The sequence below is a fragment of the Mustelus asterias genome, unplaced genomic scaffold (assembly GCF_964213995.1).
Source record: "Mustelus asterias unplaced genomic scaffold, sMusAst1.hap1.1 HAP1_SCAFFOLD_113, whole genome shotgun sequence".
NCBI lineage: Eukaryota > Metazoa > Chordata > Chondrichthyes > Carcharhiniformes > Triakidae > Mustelus > Mustelus asterias.
In genome coordinates this window covers 422,983-443,017 of record NW_027590154.1, presented here as the reverse complement: position 1 = coordinate 443,017, position 20,035 = coordinate 422,983, and the positions used below count along the sequence as shown (strand labels likewise).

Here is a 20,035-nt window from a genome sequence, read left to right as displayed (position 1 = left end):
AGAGAGAAAGCAGAGTTAAGGTTTCTGGTCCTTTGACTTTTCGTCACAGTTGAAGAATTACTGCCCGATTTCACTCTGAGCTCCAATCTTTCACACAATGTTCCCTTGTTCTTGATTCCCCCACCAGAGGAAATCATTTTTCCATATCTACCCAACTGAAAGGATAAACTGATTTTGGTCAGTTCCCTTTAATCTAGATCAGCACAAATTTCCCTTTTACATTCCAGGACCAGCAGCATTTCAGGAATGGTTTATAACAAGAAATTCACAATTTCCTATCCCATGAAGAAAAGGTTATGGTTATAACTTAATACTGGATTGGTGCTGAATCTGGACATGTAAAGCCAGGTTAAAGTTTAAAGTTGAGATCATTTTTTTAAAGGTGAGATCATGTACTAGCGGACTCAAGAACAGCTTCTTCCCTGCCACCATCAGACTTTTGAATGGACCTACCACAATAAGCAGATCTCTCTCTACACCCTATCTGTAAGTGCAACATTATATTCTGCAGCCTTTCCTTCTATGCTATGTACTCTATGAACGGTATTTATTGTCCGACCAGCATGCAAGAGATAACACTTTCACTGTATCCCAATAAATGTGACAATAATAAATCAAATTTTTTCCACTTAGTAAGGAAGTTAAAACTAGAGGACACAGCCTCAAAATAAAGGGGGGTCGGTTTAAGACAGAGTTGAGGAGGAACTTCTTCTCCCAGAGGGTGGTGAATCTCTGGAATTCTCTGCCCACTGAGGTGGTGGAGGCTACCTCGCTGAATATGTTTAAAGCGCGGATGGATGGATTCCTGATCGGTAAGGGAATTAAGGGTTATGGGGATCAGGCGGGTAAGTGGTACTGATCCACGTCAGATCAGCCATGATCTTATTGAATGGCGGGGCAGGCTCGAGGGGCTAGATGGCCTACTCCTGCTCCTATTTCTTATGTTCTTATGTTCTTATGTAAATCAAAACAGAGAATTGTTACAATGATTAACCCGGAAGAATTGAAGACACAGAGGATAAGATAAACTTTGAAAGATTGAATATTCGAAGGTAAAGTAAAAGTATTTTTTTTATTAGTCACAAGTGGGCTTACATTAACACTGCAATGAAATTACTGTTAAAATCCCCCAGTCACCACACTCCGGCACCTTTTCGGGTACACTGAGGGAGAATTTAGCATGGCCAATGCACCCTAACCAGCATGTCTTTTGGACAGTGGGAAGAAACCGGAGCACCTGGAGAAAACCCACACAGACACGGGGAGAACATGCAGACTCTGCATAGAAAGTAACCCAAGCCGGAAATTGAACCTGGGTCCCTGGTGCTGTGAGGCAGCAGTGCTAAGACCATAAGACCATAAGACATAGGAGCGGAAGTAAGGCCATTCGGCCCATCGAGTCCACTCCACCATTCAATCATGGTTGATTTCAACTCCATTTACCCGCTCTCTCCCCATAGCCCTTAATTCCTCGAGAAATCAAGAATTTATCAATTTCTGTCTTGAAGACGCTCAACGTCTCGGCCTCCACAGCCCTCTGTGGCAATGAATTCCACAGACCCACCACTCTCTGGCTGAAGAAATTTCTCCTCATCTCTGTTCTAAAGTGACTCCCTTTTATTCTAAGGCTGTGCCCCCGCGTCCTAGTCTCCCCTGTTAATGGAAACAACTTCCCTACGTCCATCCTATCTAAGCCGTTCATTATCTTGTAAGTTTCTATCAGATCTCCCCTCAACCTCCTAAACTCCAATGAATATAATCCCACGATCCTCAGACGTTCATCGTATGTCAGGCCTACCATTCCTGGGATCATCCGTGTGAATCTCCGCTGGACCCGCTCCAGTGCCAGTATGTCCTTCCTGAGGTGTGGGGCCCAAAATTGCTCACAGTACTCCAAATGGGGCCTAACCAGTGCTTTATAAAGCCTCAGAAGTACATCCCTGCTTTTGTATTCCAAGCCTCTTGAGATAAATGACAACATTACATTTGCTTTCCTAATTACGGACTCAACCTGCAAGTTTACCTTTAGAGAATCCTGGACTAGGACTCCCAAGTCCCTTTGCACTTTAGCATTATGAATTTTGTCACCGTTTAGAAAATAGTCCATGCCTCTATTCTTTTTTCCAAAGTGTACGACCTCGCACTTGCCCACGTTGAATTTCATCAGCCACTTCTTGGACCACTCTCCTAAACTGTCTAAATCTTTCTGCAGCCTCCCCACCTCCTCAATACTACCTGCCCCTCCACCTATCTTTGTATCATCGGCAAACTTGGCCAGAATGCTCCCAGTCCCGTCATCTAGATCGTTAATATATAAAGAGAACAGCTGTGGCCCCAACACTGAACCCTGCGGGACACCACTTGTCACTGGTTGCCATTCTGAGAAAGAACCTTTTATCCCAACTCTCTGCCTTCTGTCTGACAGCCAATCGTCAATCCATGTTAGTACCTTGCCTCGAATACCATGGGCCCTTATTTTACTCAGCAGTCTCCCGTGAGGCACCTTGTCAAAGGCCTTTTGGAAGTCAAGATAGATAACATCCATTGGCTCTCCTTGGTCTAACCTATTTGTTATCTCTTCAAAGAACTCTAACAGGTTTGTCAGGCACGACCTCCCCTTACTAAATCCATGCTGACTTGTCTTAATCCGACCCTGCACTTCCAAGAATTTAGAAATCTCATCCTTAACGATGGATTCTAGAATTTCTAGAATTCTAGATTCTAGAATCTAACCACCGTGCCGCCCCTGGTGGAAGGATGTGGGGAAGAAGGACTGATGATATGAAAATAGTAAGAAGTCTCACAACACCAGGTTAGAGTCCAACAGGTTTATCTGGAACCATGAGCTTTCGGAGCGCTGCTCCTTCATCAGGCGATATGAAAATACAAGCTGGACTGCAGTGAATGAACCTGAGTGAAGTGGTTCTGATCATGTTGAGGGTTTGTTGGGATGGTCACTCTCCTTTGTTCAGACACAACATGTCCCAACATCCAATTGCAAGACTTCTTTTCTGCACTGCCAGCGCAAGCGCAGTTTTCCCTTAGGTGACGTCATTGGAACGGCCTGTCAACGTGTTCGCGCACGTGCAGATTCTGAGCTAATCGCGCAGTCGCAACCATGCGGTGACGCCATCACGCACTCACCATTGTAGTGTCATCACGCCCACTTCCGGGGTTCCCACAGTGGCGGGAGTTTTGAAATCTCTCTCTCTGGTTTCTGATCTTTCCAGCTGCAGCTCCCAGAAGCAGATTTATCTTTAAAACAGCGGCATTGTTTCAGAGGCGAGTGCTTGTGACCATTCCTCTGAAACTGAGAGTTTTTAGTGGTGTGTTCTGTTATCTGAGAGAGGTTCCACGTGTGGCTGGTCTGACTTCTTTACTGTGGATCATAGAATCATAGAAACCCTACAGTGCAGAAGGAGGCCATTCGGCCCATCGAGTCTGCACCGACCACAATCCCACTCAGGCCCTACCCCCACATATTTTACCCGATAATCCCTCTAACCTCCGCATCCCAGGACTCTAAGGGGCAATTTTTAACCTGGCCAATCAACCTAACCCGCACATCTTTGGATCTGAATCCATGTCCATCCATTGCTCAGTTTTACCTCTGCCCTCCCTGATCACCTTTCTGTCATTGTCTAACTTCCCTCTGTCTCTAACGCTGGGTGTGTTTTAACTGTGTTTAATATTTTACTGTTAGATTGTCGAAATGAAGTTTCAACTGTTGTCCCTCCCCCGACTATGTATTGATGGTGATATTTGAATGCAGTCAAAAAATCTGGAATTTAAAGTCTACTGATGACCATGAAACCATTGTCGATTGTTGTAAAAAACCTATCTGGTTCACTAATGTCCTTTCGGGAAGAAGATCTGCTGTCCTTACCTGGCCTGGCTTACATGTGACTCCAGATTTTCAGCAATGTGGTTGACTCTTATCTGTCTTCTGAAATGGCTGAGCAAGCCACTCAGTCCAAGGGCAATTAGGGATGGGCAATAAATGCTGGCTCGTCCTTCTTCTGTGAATGACTTTTTTAAAAAATTACTAGCTTTATCTTCCCACAGCATAGAATCATAGAATACCTACAGTGCAGAAGGAGGCCATTCAGCCCATCAAGCTTGCACCAACAATAATCCCACCTAGGCCCTATCCCCATAACCTCACATATTTACCCTGCTAACCCCTCTGACAGTAATGGGCAATTTAGCTTGACCAATCCATCTAACCTGCACATTTTTGGAGTGTGGGAGGAAACCGGAGCACCCGGAGGAAACCCATGCCAGCACAGGGAGAATGTGCAAACAGCACACTGACAGTCACCCAAGGCTGGAATTCAACCCGGATCCCTGGTGCTGTGAGGCCGCAGTGCTAACCACTGTGCCACCGTGCATCTTTCAGCATCAGGACGTTTTTTTTTTCCTGTAGTCAATTTCTCTTCCACTTCTGAGCTTATTGACCATCAAATCCTGCACCATTTTTATTCTCCAAATTTCATTCTGCAGTACCTTCCTGAATTGTTCATTCTGTCTCTTTCTCTCGCCACAGGCAGTACCCGGCCTGCTGAGTTAGCAATTAACAATCAGCCATGGTCGGAAATATTTGGGCAGATATCTAAAAGCTTGGTCAAAGAGGTAGATTTTAAAGAGGAAAGGTAGGTGCACAGCTGTAGAGAGCGAGGAGGCCAGAATTAGAGGAGTGGCGATTTGGTCAGCATTGTGCATCTGGAGGAGATTATAGAGATCATGAGAGTCAAGGCCATGAAGAGATTTGAAAAATCATTTCAACAATTAAGGTGGTGTCTTAACCAGAAGCTTGTGAGGGTAAGATGAGGGTTTCAGTGGACAATGAGATGAGGCAAAGGTGAAGTTTGATGATACTCTGACCAAAATAGGATTCTAATGATGACATGGAAATGTGGTCAGAAACTCATCTTGGGGTCCAATATGAGGGAAGGTGGTGGTGTTATTATTCATTCATGGGACGTGGTCATTGCTGGCTGACCAGCATTTATTGCCCATCCCTAATTGCCTGAGGGCAGTTGAGAGTCAAGCACATAGCTGTAGCTCTGGAGTCATGTGTAAGCCAGACGGAGTAAGGATGGCAGATTTCCAAATAGGCTTTTACAACAATGGTTACATGGTCATCGGTAGATTCTTAATTCCAGCTAATTCTTTGTTTATTGAATTCAAATTCCACCACTTGCCATGGTAGGAGAGAGGGAGAGAGGGCAGTGAGAGCAACTTGCCGTGGTGGGATTCGAACCTGGGTCCCCAGAACATTGGCTGAGTTTCTGGATTAAATAGTCCAGTGCCAAGACCACTTGGCCATCGTCTCCCCATCATGGTATTGTCGCTGGACTAGAAGCCCGGAGACCCAGGGCAAGATCTGGGGGCCATTTGAATTCAATAAAAATAAAATTTAAAAAGGCTAATGACAATTGTAGCAACCCACCTTGATTCACTAATATCCTTTAGGAAAGGAAATCTGCCATCCTTATTTGGCAATATGGTTAGGGATGGACAATTAACATTGGCCCAGCCAGCAATGCTCACATCCCATTAATTAAAAAAAACACAATGATACAGATTGGTTCTGCCACAGTTGTCAGGAAGAGTCAGCAGCCAGGAATTGGACAATGTCTTCAGATTTCCCAGTTTATTATTGGAGGACTGGTGTCAGACAAATTAAACATCAGGCTGATGTGCAGGGCAACTTGGAGGTGATGTTCACATATAGCTGCTTACCCTAGTCATTCTAGACTGCGGAGATTGAGGGTTTGGGAGATTCTGTCACAGTTCCTGTCAAGTTGTACATCTATAAAAAAACTCTACTTCGCTCTGCCTCTCTCACCTCTTTCTCTCTCATCCCATTGCTGTGGCAAGTTTCCTGCCCTCATGTTGATTCCATAAATCAGCAGATCCATTCCGTTCAATTTTACAAACTGCCTTTGTGATCCTGTGGGTTTTCTCATTCTCTCTTTTTTTCTGTTTTAAATCTCTCAGAATATTTGAAGAGAAGGATTTGCAGTCGGGACATTCAAACCCACAGCAGAATCTGACAGAATTACCCAATTTATCGTAACCCAACTATCATTTTACTTTGAACATGGATGAAAAAAGCAGCGTTCACAGTGGAGAGAAACCGTTTATGTGTGCTGTGTGTGGACAAGGCTACAGTCGATCATCTGGCCTGTCGAAACACAAACGCAGTCACACTGGAAAGAAGTTGTGTAAATGTGGGGACTGTGGGAAGGAATTTAATTTCCCATCTGATCTGGAAATGCATAGACGCTGTCACACCAGGGAAAAGCTGTTTAACTGCTCCGAGTGTGGGAAGGGATTTAATCGCAATGCGCATCTGCAGCAACACCAGCGCGTTCACACGAGGGAGAGACCATTCACTTGCTCAGTGTGTGAGAAGGGATTTACTAGTTCATCTATCCTGCTGAGACACAAGCAGGTTCATACGGACGAAAGACCTTTCAAATGCGCAGAATGCGGGAAATGCTTTAAAAGTTCGAGGGAACTGATGAGCCATCAACTCATTCACTCTGATGAAAGACCGTTCAGGTGCTCTCACTGTGAGGCTGGGTTCAAGCATTCGTATCAACCCTCTCTCCACCAGCGCACTCACACTGGGGAGAGGCCGTACACCTGCTCCCAGTGTGGGAAGAAATTCACTCAGCCATCCCATCTTCGGTTACACGAACGAGTTCACTCTGGGGAGAAACCATTCACTTGCACTGTCTGTAAGAAGAAATTTGCTCATTCATCCCATGTGTTGAAACACCAGCGAGGTCACAAGTAATTGCAATGATTGGATATTGTTAATCACGTCCGGGATTGAACTGTGTTCATTTGGGGTCTGTTTTTGCTGATGTTACTAACCTCCAGTCCAGTTATACAAGTGCTAATCTCCTGGCTAAAAGTCAAATAAACTGGCTTTGTGTTAAACAATGTGAGTCGCCTGAATATCTGACACAAGTTAATTCCTTCTGAAGGATTCTCCGTCTTTCTATCTGCTCCATCCTCACCTCCAAGTGAGAGGAACTCATGGATCTTCTTTGATTGGAAGATCTCAATCTTAGTGACAGTTGCCTCTGCCGTGTCCATCCCATGCACTAGCCCACCGAGCTAAAATACCCCTTATCTGAGTCCTGCATCTGTATCTTTCTCTAGATTCTCCCACCTCCCCTCATGACCTCTGCCCTCAAGACCCACTTCCTGCACCTTCTATCCTATTCTCGCTGAACTGCTGACTACACAACATCCCCACGTGAGCTTACATTGTTAGTGGTTCGCTTCTTTCTTCGGGTATTGTCCCTCTTTCCTTTAAATCTGTTGTCATCTCCCCCCACTCCCCCCAAAATAACAAACACATCACTCCTGCATCAGTCCCTGGTTAAGCAGCACCTTGTTTTAAAATTTCTATCCTTATTTTCAATCACTGTATGGCCTCGCCCTTCCCTATCTTTGTGATCTTCTCCAGCCCCACAACTCTCATATATCAGATCATTTCCAATTCTGGCCTCTTGTAGTGACCATATTTCATTTGCTCCACCGATGGTGGTGGTGCTTTCAGCGTCATCACCTGTAAGCTCTGGAAATCCCTCCATAAGCCTCTCTACCTCTTTCTCCTTCTTTACAATGCTTCTTAAATAGTCACTTTGTAAGTGCAGAGGATTGCTGTAAAATGAGCCATGCTGCAGAAGCTTTTTCACTTAACATGACAGATACAAGAATAGCAAATTTCAAAGGGAACAACAATTTATTCTGTGTGTAAAGAGGTTGCTGATGGGTTGGGAAGTTGACTTTGGCTGAGTCATTGCAATGTGGAATGCTCCAGAGAACGGTTTGTTCCTCCGTGCTTTTGTTTAATTGGAAAATTGAAAGGAGGGAGATGGCAAGTAGCTCACACCAATTGCTGGGAATTGTAGAAAGAATGAACCGCACATGAAGCTCGTTCTCAGAAAATAACTGGATGGAACAGCACAAAGTGGCTGACAAAGGAAGTCAGGGAATGCATCAAGGCAAAAGAGAGAGCCTATAATGTGGCAAAGAGTAGTGGGAAGTCAGAAGATTGGGAAGGCTATAAAAACAAACAGAGGATAACAAAGAGAGAAATAAGGAAGGAGAGGATCAAATATGAAGGTAGGCTAGCCAGTAACATTAGGAATGATAGTAAAAGTTTCTTTAAATACATTAAAAACAAACGGGAGGCAAAAGTAGACATTGGGCCGCTCCAAAATGACACTGGTAATCTAGTGATGGGAGACAAGGAAATAGCTGAGGAACTTAATAAGTACTTTGCGTCAGTCTTCACAGTAGAAGACATGAGTAATATCCCAACAATTCAGGAAAGTCAGGGGGCAGAGTTGAATATGGTTGCCATCACAAAGGAGAAAGTGCTAGAGAAACTAAAAGGTCTGAAAATTGATAAATCTCCGGGCCCAGATGGGCTACATCCTAGAGTTCTAAAGGAGATAGCTGAAGAAATAGTGGAGGCGTTAGTTATGATCTTTCAAAAGTCACTGGAGTCAGGGAAAGTCCCAGAGGATTGGAAAATCGCTGTTGTAACCCCACTGTTCAAGAAGGGAACAAGAAAAAAGATGGAAAATTATAGGCCAATTAGCCTAACCTCAGTTGTTGGCAAAATTCTAGAATCCATCGTTAAGGATGAGATTTCTAAATTCTTGGAAGTGCAGGGTCGGATTAAGACAAGTCAGCATGGATTTAGTAAGGGGAGGTCGTGCCTGACAAACCTGTTAGAGTTCTTTGAAGAGATAACAAATAGGTTAGACCAAGGAGAGCCAATGGATGTTATCTATCTTGACTTCCAAAAGGCCTTTGACAAGGTGCCTCACGGGAGACTGCTGAGTAAAATAAGGGCCCATGGTATTCAAGGCAAGGTACTAACATGGATTGACGATTGGCTGTCAGACAGAAGGCAGAGAGTTGGGATAAAAGGTTCTTTCTCAGAATGGCAACCGCTGACAAGTGGTGTCCCGCAGGGTTCAGTGTTGGGGCCACAGCTGTTCTCTTTATATATTAACGATCTAGATGACAGGACTGGGAGCATTCTGGCAAAGTTTGCCGATGATACAAAGATAGGTGGAGGGGCAGGTAGTATTGAGGAGGTGGGGAGGCTGCAGAAAGATTTAGACAGTTTAGGAGAGTGGTCCAAGAAGTGGCTGATGAAATTCAACGTGGGCAAGTGCGAGGTCGTACACTTTGGAAAAAAGAATAGAGGCATGGACTATTTTCTAAACGGTGACAAAATTCATAATGCTAAAGTGCAAAGGGACTTGGGAGTCCTAGTCCAGGATTCTCTAAAGGTAAACTTGCAGGTTGAGTCCGTAATTAAGAAAGCAAATGTAATGTTGTCATTTATCTCAAGAGGCTTGGAATACAAAAGCAGGGATGTACTTCTGAGGCTTTATAAAGCACTGGTTAGGCCCCATTTGGAGTACTGTGAGCAATTTTGGGCCCCACACCTCAGGAAGGACATACTGGCACTGGAGCGGGTCCAGCGGAGATTCACACGGATGATCCCAGGAATGGTAGGCCTGACATACGATGAACGTCTGAGGATCGTGGGATTATATTCATTGGAGTTTAGGAGGTTGAGGGGAGATCTGATAGAAACTTACAAGATAATGAACGGCTTAGATAGGATGGACGTAGGGAAGTTGTTTCCATTAACAGGGGAGACTAGGACGCGGGGGCACAGCCTTAGAATAAAAGGGAGTCACTTTAGAACAGAGATGAGGAGAAATTTCTTCAGCCAGAGAGTGGTGGGTCTGTGGAATTCATTGCCACAGAGGGCTGTGGAGGCCGAGACGTTGAGCGTCTTCAAGACAGAAATTGATAAATTCTTGATTTCTCGAGGAATTAAGGGCTATGGGGAGAGAGCGGGTAAATGGAGTTGAAATCAACCATGATTGAATGGTGGAGTGGACTCGATGGGCCGAATGGCCTTACTTCCGCTCCTATGTCTTATGGTCTTATGGACTGAAGAACTTCCACTGGTTCTCATGAGTATCTGGAGTAGGTCCCTATTAGCCCCATCCAACCACAGGAGTGTCATATTGGAGACCAAGTGAGGGTAAGAAATTGTGCAAAGGGAGATGTGTTTGGACCCCTGTATAAGGGACCATAGACTACGGTGGATAAGGTCAGTTGTATTGAATATGCAAACGGGCGGCACGGTGGGGCACAGTGGTTAGCATTGCTGCCTCACAGCGCCAGGGACCCGGGTTCAATTCCTGGCTTGGGTACTATCTATGTGGAGTTTGCACGTTCACCCCGTGTCTGCATGGCTTTCCTGCGGATGCTCCAGTTTCCTCCCACAGTCCGAAAGACGTACTGGTTAGATGAATTGGCCATGCTAAATTCTCCCCCAGTGTACCTGAACAGGCACGGAGTGTGGCAACGAGGGGATTTTCACAGCAACTTCATTGCAGTGTTAATATAAGCCTATTTGTGGCACAAATAAAATAATAAACGTTTTGGCTAAAAAGTCAAATGGTTTTCTCATAACTTGGTGAAACTCAGAGTCCCAGATAATGGAAGAAGCTGAGAAGGATCAGGACTGTTACGTACACGGTGAAGAATATGCTGCGGACCTGGGACAATGATGAAAAAGAAGTGAAAAGTGCACCTGTACCATGGCTATTGTATCAGGAGGATGTTAAGATGGAAGCTCAATCCCCCTCAGCATCTGCATCTGGATGTTATCCAAAACCACATTAGGAAGGGGAATAATATCCAAAATGTCAGACAGTAACGGGGTATAATGAATGATGCTTCAACAGCTTTTAACACCAGGGTTGTTAATACCATTAACTTAGCCACTCTTAAGGTCGGAACTTAACCATACATTTACAACATATGGTCAGGCCCTAAAGTCTCACGTACAAATGATCAATCAAATTATTAAAGAAAGTAAAATTGTATTAAGTGAATCTACTGAATGTATAATGTATGGATCTTGGTTGGTGGAACAAGCCAGAGAGATGATATAGTATATTGCTAAAGGAAGATGCACTGCAGCAATTCACCAAGGCTCCTTAGGCAGCACCTTCCAAAGCCACGACCACTTCCATCTAAAAGGACAAGGACAGAAGATAAAAGCAAAATACTGTCGATGCAGGAATGTGAAACAAAAACAGAATATGGTGGAAAATCTCAGTAGGTCGGACAGCATCTGGGGGGAGTGAATAGACCCAATGCTTTGAGTCTAGATGACCCTTCATCAGAAGGGCAGAAAATACATGGGAATACCACCACCTGCAAGTTCCCCTCCAAGCCATTCACCATCCTGAATTGGACATGTATCACCATTCCTTCACAGTCACCGGGTCATAATCCTCCCTAACGGCATTGTGGGTGAACCCACAGCACATGGACTGCAGGGTTTCAAGAAGGCAGCTCACCACCACCTTCTCAAGGGCAGCTGGGGATGGGCGATAAATGCTGGCCAGCCAGCGCTGCCCATGTCCATGAATCAATTAAGAAAATGGTTCCCTTGTAGTTAACAGACCAACACCTAAAGGCTATGCCCACTTATCCATATAATATGACTATGTGTCAGGGTAGAGAGCTGGTACAGGTACAGCCAGTGAGACATCAGTGTGAATGGTTCAATAGGAGGAATACTACTCCATTCAATCCAGAGACAGTTTCTGATTTTGCTCACTTCTTTGTCATTCTTGTTGAGCCAGTGTGACGGCCTGAGCAATTCAAACCCGATGAGCTGAGTGGGTGTTCACTGCATCACAGATCTGATCTTGTCCCAAAGCCTTTCCACACTGTCTTCACTGAAGTCTGTGAGAGTGAGGTGGGAAGAAAGCAGCACCTGCAATTGGTCTGAATCATAGAATCCCTACAGTGCAGAAGGAGGCCATTTGACCCATCGAGTGTGTACCGACCACAATCCCACCCAGGCCCTATTCCCATAACCCCACATATTTACCCTGCTAATCCCCCTGACACTAAAGGGCAATTTAGCATAGCCAATCAGCCTAGCCCACACATCTTTGGACTGTGGGAGGAAACCAGGGCACCTGGAGGAAACCCACGCAGACACGGGGAGAATGTGCAAACTCCACACAGACAGTGACCCGAGGCCAGAATTGAACCTGGGACCCCTGTGTGTGGAGTTTGCACATTCTCCTCGTGTCTGCATGGGTTTCCTCCGGGTGTTCCGGTTTCCTCCCTCAGTCCAAAAATGTGCGGGTTAGGTTGATTGGCCATGCTAAAATTGCCCCTTAGTGTCCTGAGATGCGTAGGTTAGAGGGATTAGCGGGTAAATATGTAGGGATAAGGGGGTAGGGGTGGGGTGGGATTGTGGTTGGTGCAGACTCGATGGGCCAAATGGCCTCTTTCTGTACTGTAGGGCTTCTATGATTTCCCTGGTGCTGTGAGGCAGTGGTGCTGAACACTGTGCCGCCCGTTCTCTTGCCCCTCTATCCTGGAGAATGTGAATGTGAAATCTTCTCCTGAGTAGCACAGGAGTGAAGGGGACTTTTAAAGAAAACACTTCAAAACACTCGCAAGCTCTGTTTGAAATGCAGCGACCTTACCAGCGACTCATAAATCCAATATTGAAATAAGAAACAGGGTTTTGAATTTTGTGTGTGTAAATCCTTCCCTTCTAACCCAGATAAAATTAATTTACAAAATCCATCCCTGTCAATCCAGGATAGGAATTCACAACATTCTCTCCTGTTGACAGGGAGCACCGTGCACACACACTGCTCTGCATTAAACAATGAAAGATGTGTTGGGTTTGCATGGACAGAATATCCTGCAGATGTTTCAAATCTGAAATAAAAATAGTCAAAGCCCCAAATAGTGAACAGACCCGGCAGCTTCTGTGGAGGCAGAAACAGAGTGAAACATACAGTCAAACACCCACATGAATCCGGAGCAGCAGTGGCCCCTCTGCTCCAGCATTTGATAAGATCCTGGCTGATCTGATTGCGACCACAACTCCACTTTCCTGTCTACCTCCATCCTTTCCTTACCTTTTCTCCCCCTTTTATTTCCCTTCCCCCCTTTTCCCATTTTACCTCTCTCCTTCCCATTCCCTCTCCCCCTCCCCCCACATCTTCATCTGTCACAGCTGATTTCAGCTTCTCTGCCGTTGGCCATTCACACCCTTTATTCTCTCGATGGACTGCCATTAGCAGCTCTTTACCCGAGTTTCTGTGGCTGTGACTCATTTTTCATTCCCTCACCCTGCAGTATAAATATCTCCCACTTTCTATGCCTTTTAGCTTTGACAAAGGGTCATCTGGAGTTGAAACGTCCACTCTTTTCTCACTTTATAGATGCTGCCAGACCTGCTGAGATTTTCCAGCATTTTCTCTTTTGGTTTCAGATTCCAGCATCCGCAGTAATTTGCTTTTATCCATTTACTCAGTCTTAAAAACATTCAATGACTCTGTCTTCACTGCTCTCTGGGGAAGAGAAACCAAAGACCCTCTGAGAGAAAAAAACATTTCAATCTCTCTGTCTCAAACATCTCAAGTCCAGCTCGCTCTCCAGTGCCACACAGAGAAAGCCAGGCCTGTGAAGGAGGGAGAGAGGGAGATGGAGAAGAACAAAATGAAAGGTCTGCAAACTGACAAAATGATTCACGGCTCAATACCAAAGCGAGTGGTAATGGGACAAGTAAAGTCACAAAAGATGTTCTGGATGAGGTGTGAACAGCAGCAGTCTGAATACGAAGTAAATAAAACAAAAGGCGAAGAAAGCAACAACGAAACACAGAACGCAAAGGGGGCAGAGAATGTGGTGTAAAATTGTTGAACTCAATTTTGTTCCGAAGGTTGTAAGATACCTCTTTCAGTTGCGGGAAATATATTTCCCAGTTCGATGACAGGTCACAGTCAGTCTGTTTCTCTCTCCACAGAGGCTGCCTGACTTGTTGAGTGTTTCCAGCCAAAAGAGAAAATGCTGGAAAAACTCAGCAGGTCTGGCAGCATCGGTAAATAGATGAAAGAGCTGCCGTTTCGAGTCCAGGGCGGCACGGTAGCGCAGTGGTTAGCACTGCTGCTTCACAGCTCCAGGGTCCCGGGTTCGATTCCCGGCTCGGGTCACTGTCTGTGTGGAGTTTGCACATTCTCCTCGTGTCTGCGTGGGTCCCCTCCGGGTGCTCCGGTTTCCTCCCACAATCCAAAGATGTGTGGGTTAGGTTGATTGGCCAGGTTAAAAATTGCCCCTTAGAGTCCTGAGATGTGTAGGTTAGAGGGATTAGTGGGTAAATATGTGGGGGTAGGGCCTGGGTGGGATTGTGGTCGGTGCAGACTCGATGGGCCGAATGGCCTCCTTCTGACCTGGAGGGTTTCTATGACTCTCTTGACAAAAGCAACAATTTGCTTTCATTCATGAGTATTTCCAGCGTTTTCTGTTTTATGTCACAGAGAATGTGTAAGAATTGTCACACCCGGAACAGATGTCTCTTCCTCGGGACACCCCAGCTCGGGTCAGGGTGGGGGATAATGTTCACTGTTGTAGATTTGTGTCTGGCGCGAATAATACCTTAGATTAAATGGAGAAGTTTTTTAAACTGAGGATAGTAACTGCATTTGGGCGCTGACTTTAAACAACACTAACAAGTCCGGGCTGCTGGAGAAACATTTTGGGATTTGTGAGCAGTCAGTTCCGGCTGGTTTGAAGTGAAATCCTGTCGGTGCTGCGGCAAATCTGAACTCAAACCAGATAAACTGGAACCGCTGGGTTAGAGATTCCGGGTGTTGGGATGTGGAGGCTGGGGGAGGGGGAGATGGCGGTAAAACTCTGAGCCTGAGTTTAGACAGGGTGAGCGGGGTAAAGGGGAGGAATAACAGGGTTAATGTGGGAGTCAGGGACAATAGCAGAAGATGGGAAGCTCTGGAAAGGAGCAATGGGGGTAAAGACCATCAAAGAATGCTTGTTTAAATGAAGATAAAAGCAAAATACTGCGGGTGCTGGAATCTGAAACAGAAACAGAAAATGCTGGAAAATCTCAGCAGGTCTGACAGCATCTGTGGAGAGAGAATGGAGTTAATGCTTCCAGTCTGGATGATCACAGATGCTGTCAGACCTGCTGAGGTTTTCCAGCACTTTCTGCTTTTGATTAACTGAAGGTTCAGCAGGGAAAGAAGCAGCGAACTGAACACACTGAACCCAGGGGGAGGGGGTGACCCAGGATAAGCTCAGTGAGGCTCTGCAATGTCCATCAACACATCCACATTCAGACCTTAGAGAGCCAAGGGGGAGGGGAAGGAGAAACTATTTGGGGCACAGCAGGAGGTCACCCCTCCCCCCACTCTGTGGTTCCACATCCCTCCCACACCTGGACAGGGTTGGCTCGAGGTGCAGGAGGCTGCAAGCTGAGAGGCTGAGCTGTGAACTGGGCCGGGTTGGGGGTTTGAGTGACAGTCCTGGGGCTATTTCAGGACAGGAACTGCCACGGATTCCCTCTTTTTCCTGGGACGTTTCAATGGAGCTGTGTTGGTGAGTGTTTGTAATCTCTGTCTCACTGTCTCGGTAATGGGGGTGGGTTGTAGATTGCTGTGAGTGTTAGACTAAATAACCTCTCCTCATGCTGCCAGTTCCAGTCTGCAGACTCCATTTCTCAGTCCAGTCTGCTGCTCTGTCTCTGTCTCTCTGTACTTTGCTGCAGTGCTCCACATTCTGAGCAACACCCAGCCCATTGTTATCACCCGAAATTTGCGGCAAACTACCTTCACTGTGGCACAGTGGTTCGCACTGCTGCCTCACTGAGTCTGGGTTCGACTCCAGCCGTGGGTGTGTGACTGTCTGTGTGGAGTTTGCACAGTTAGAAGTCTCACAATATCAGGTTAAAGTCCAATAAGTTATTTGGAATCAATGCAAATTACTGCGGATGCTGGAATCTGAAACCAAAAGAGAAAATGCTGGAAAATCTCAGCAGGTCTGGCAGCATCTGTAAAGAGAGAAAAGAACTGACATTTTGAGTCCAGGTGACCGTTTGTCAAAGCTGCTCCTTCATCAGCACTCCAAAAGCTCGTGGTTCCAAATAACCTGGTGTTGTGAGACTTCTTACTGTGCCCACCCCAGTCCAACATCGCCACCTCAGGTGTGGAGTTTGCACAATCTCCCCCTGTCTGTGTGCATTTCCTCTGGGTGCTCTGGTTCCCTCTCACTGCCCAAAGATGTGCAGGTTCGGTGAATTGACCATGTTAAATTTGTCCCTTAGCGTCCCAAGATGTGTAGGGTCTAATTTGATTTATTATTGCTGCATGTTCTGGGATACAGTGAAAATTATTTCTTGCGTGTTATACAGAAAAAAAAACCCATAACTTGATAAAGTACATGGGGGAAAGGAACAGAGTCGGGTACAGAATATATTGTTGTTGTTGCAGGCAGGGTGAAGAAAAAGGTCAGGATGGGGATTAGCAGAGTAAATGCGTGGGGTTACTGGGATAGGAGGTGAGCCTGGGAAAGATGCTCTCAGAGTCAGTACAGACTCGATGGGTAAAATGGCCTCTTTCTGCACTGTAAGGATTCTATGATTAGTGAATTACGGTGAGCAACTTTTGAATAGAGGGGTTTCTGGGGCGCAGAGCATTGTGGGAAATATGACCGCCATTAGTCAGTGCGTGACTCTAGATGTTTCATTATAGACTGAGGGCAAGTCAGCAATCTGAGCCCTCAATAATGTTTGTAGCTCTCACAGGCTGCCTAGTCTGCTGAATATCTCGACGATCCTCATTTCCTGGCCTCCTGCGTGTTTTTTAAAAAATTGTTGCTTTGGTCTGGACTCTATTCATCACCTGTCTCTATGGGTTTTCTCTGAATCCCTCTTTTTCTGTTTTAAATCAGTTTCACAGGGACTAGAAGGGGACGATTTGCAGTCAGCAAACTGAAAGTAAATATCATATCAGGAACTGCCAGAGTCATCTAATTTATCATAACTGAATATCAGTGGATTTGGAACATGGAAGGAAAAAGCACTATTCACAGTGGAGAGAAACTGTACACGGGTTCTGTGTGTAGACGAGGCTTCAGCCGATCCTCTGGCCTGTCAAAACGTAAGTGCAGCCACTCCTTGGAAAAACTGTGGAAATGTGTGGACTGTGGGAAGGAATTTAATTACCCATCCCAGCTGGAAACTCATCAACGCAGTCACACTGGGGAGAGACCGTTCACCTGCTCTGAGTGTGGGAAGGGTTTCACTCAGTCATCCCACCTACTTACTCATCAGCGAGTTCACACTGATGAGAGACCTTTTAAATGCTCAGACTGTGGGAAGTGCTTCAAAAGTTCTTGGGAACTGATGTCCCATCAACGTGTTCACACTGATGAGAGACCATTCAGGTGCTCTCACTGTGGGATTGGGTTCCAGCATTCACATAACCTCACTGTACACCAGCGAATTCACACTGGGGAGAGACCATTCACCTGCTCCGAGTGTGGAAAGGGATTCACTCGGTCATCCCAACTGATGACACACCAGCGAGTTCACACTGGGGAGAGACCTTTTAAATGCTCTGACTGTGGGAAGTGCTATAAAAGTGCTGATGAACTGATGTCCCACCAACGTGTTCACACTGATGAGAGACCGTTCAGGTGCTCTCACTGTGGGACTGGGTTCAAGCGATCATATGACCTCATTCCACACCAGCGCATCCACACTGGGGAAAGGCCATTCACCTGCTCCAAGTGTGGAAAGGGATTCACTCGGTCATCCCGCCTGCTGCAACACCAGCGAATTCACACTGGGGAGAGGCCATTCACCTGCTCCTGCTGTGGGAAGGGATTCACTCGGTCATCCCACCTATTGACACACCAGCGAGTTCACACCGGGGAGAGACCTTTTAAATGCTCTGACTGTGAGAAGTGCTATAAAAGTTCTGGTGAACTGACTTCCCATCAACGTGTTCACACTGATGAGAGACCGTTCAGGTGCTCTCACTGTGGGACTGGGTTCAAGCGATCATATGATCTCATTCTACACCAGCGCACCCACACTGGGGAAAAGCCATTCACCTGCTCTGAATGTGGGAAGGGATTCATTCAGTCCTCCACCCTACTGAGACACAAGCGAGCTCACACTGGGGAGAGGCCATTCACCTGCTCTGAAAGTGGGAAGAGATTCACTCGGTCATCCTACCTGCTTAGGCACCAAAGAATTCACGAGTAACCACAGTGATTGGAATCTGCTGCTAATCCTATCCAGGACTGTAATATGTTCATTGCGTTTGTTTTTGTTGATGTTAATGAACTCCAGCCAGTTATACGGTTTAATATTCTGAATAAAAGTCAAATAAATTACCTTTGTGTTCAGTACTGTGAATCTTTTTAACATCATCAGCACAACTGAATTCCTTTTGAGTTGCTCTCCCTTTGTCCCTCTTCCAGCTTCACTTCCCCGCAAGTGCTCATTGGGAATGAAACCCACAATCTTCTTTGTCACTAAGTTTGAGACAATCCAATCAGCTGCCTCTACTGCTTCCCTCCTTCCCCTAACCCACTGGAACAAACCTCCTCTAACGCTGCCCTTTATCTGAGCTCTGAACTCTCATCTTTCTGCAGTTTCTCTCCTGCCTCCCCTCATGTCCTCTTAGAGCTCATCTTGCCCATGAGACCCATCTCTTGATCCCTCAATCCTATTCCCACTGAGCTACTGACAGCACAACTTCTCCATATCAGCTGATATTGTCAATATCTTCCTCTCCTTCAAATCCGATATCATCACCCACTTCTCAATAAAATATCTTTGACCCATGCCCTTGTGAACTACCATCCCATCTCCCTTTCCTCTCTAAAGTCCTTGAATGTTTTACCTTCCACATATTGTAACTTGTTTTCCCTTTATCATTGTGTATAGTAAAGTTTATTTTGTTTGTGCAGAATCTGTGGAATATTTTGCCTTTATTCACTTGTTAAGTGTCTTGAATCTCCACCGTTGTCAATTTTATACAAACTCACCCAAACCTAAAAACTATTTTGTGGGAATTGGGGGAATAGAACAGAAGATGGGTTTCTGCTGCTAAGTTACAATCTCAGCTGATGTTACTTCTGGACTTCTGGACAGGAAGGTCCCAGAATAAAATCCTGGCTCAATTGACCATAACTTTTACCTTTTTGTTTTAGAAATGTTTAATGATGGATTCCAGCAATTTCCCAACTACGGACGTTAAGCTAACCGGGCTGTAGTTACCCGCTTTTTGTCTACCTCCTTTTTTAAACAGTGGCATCACATTAGCTGTTTTCCAATCAGCCGGCACTTCCCCAGAGTCCAGCGAATTTTGATAAATTACAACCAATGCATCTGTTTTACTTCTGCCATTTCTATCAGGACCCTGGGATGCATTCCATCCGGGCCCGGGGACTTGTCTACCTTTAGTCCCATTAGCCAACCAAGCACTACCTCTTTAGTAATAGTAATCGTTTTAAGGACCTCACCCCCTATAGTCCCACAACCGTCAATTTTCAGTAAGCTATTTGTGTCCTCTACCGTGAAGACCGACACAAAGAACTTGTTTAAGGCCTTGGCCATTTCCTTGTTTCCCATTATTAAATCCTCCTTCTCGTCTTTTTAAGGGTCCAACATTTACTTTAGCTACTCTTTTCCTTTTTATACATTTGTAAAAACGTTTGCTATCAGTTTTTATATTTTGTGCTAGTTTAGTTTCATAATCTATCTTTCCTTTCTTTATCGCTTTCTTAGTAATTCTTTGTTGTTTTTTAAAGCTTTCCCAACCTTCTAATCCCCCACTAGTTTTGCCCACTCTGTACGCATCGGTTTTTAATTTAATACTCTCCTTTATTTCCTTAGTTATCCACAGCTGGTTATCCCTTTTCTTACATTCCTTCTCTAACATAGAAACATAGAAAACTACAGCACAAAACAGGCCCTTCGGCCCCACAAGTTGTGCCGAACATATCCCTACCTTTTAGACCTACCTATAACCCTCCATCCTATTAAGCTCCATGTACTCATCCAGGAGTCTCTTAAAAGACCCTACTGACTTTGTCTCCACCACCACTGACGGCAGCC

General features: G+C 45.5%; 1 protein-coding gene and 1 pseudogene across 1 annotated transcript; one reads left to right on the top strand and one right to left on the bottom strand.

The window, feature by feature from the left end:
• Positions 1-20,035, bottom strand: part of LOC144484496 (uncharacterized) — a 156,938-nt pseudogene that overhangs the window by 11,829 nt on the left and 125,074 nt on the right.
• On the top strand, positions 6,107-18,175 carry LOC144484491 (uncharacterized). Its single transcript, XM_078203009.1, has 2 exons — positions 6,107-6,778; positions 17,138-18,175. Exons 1-2 carry the CDS (start codon positions 6,107-6,109, stop codon positions 18,173-18,175), a joined length of 1,710 nt encoding a protein of 569 aa, XP_078059135.1.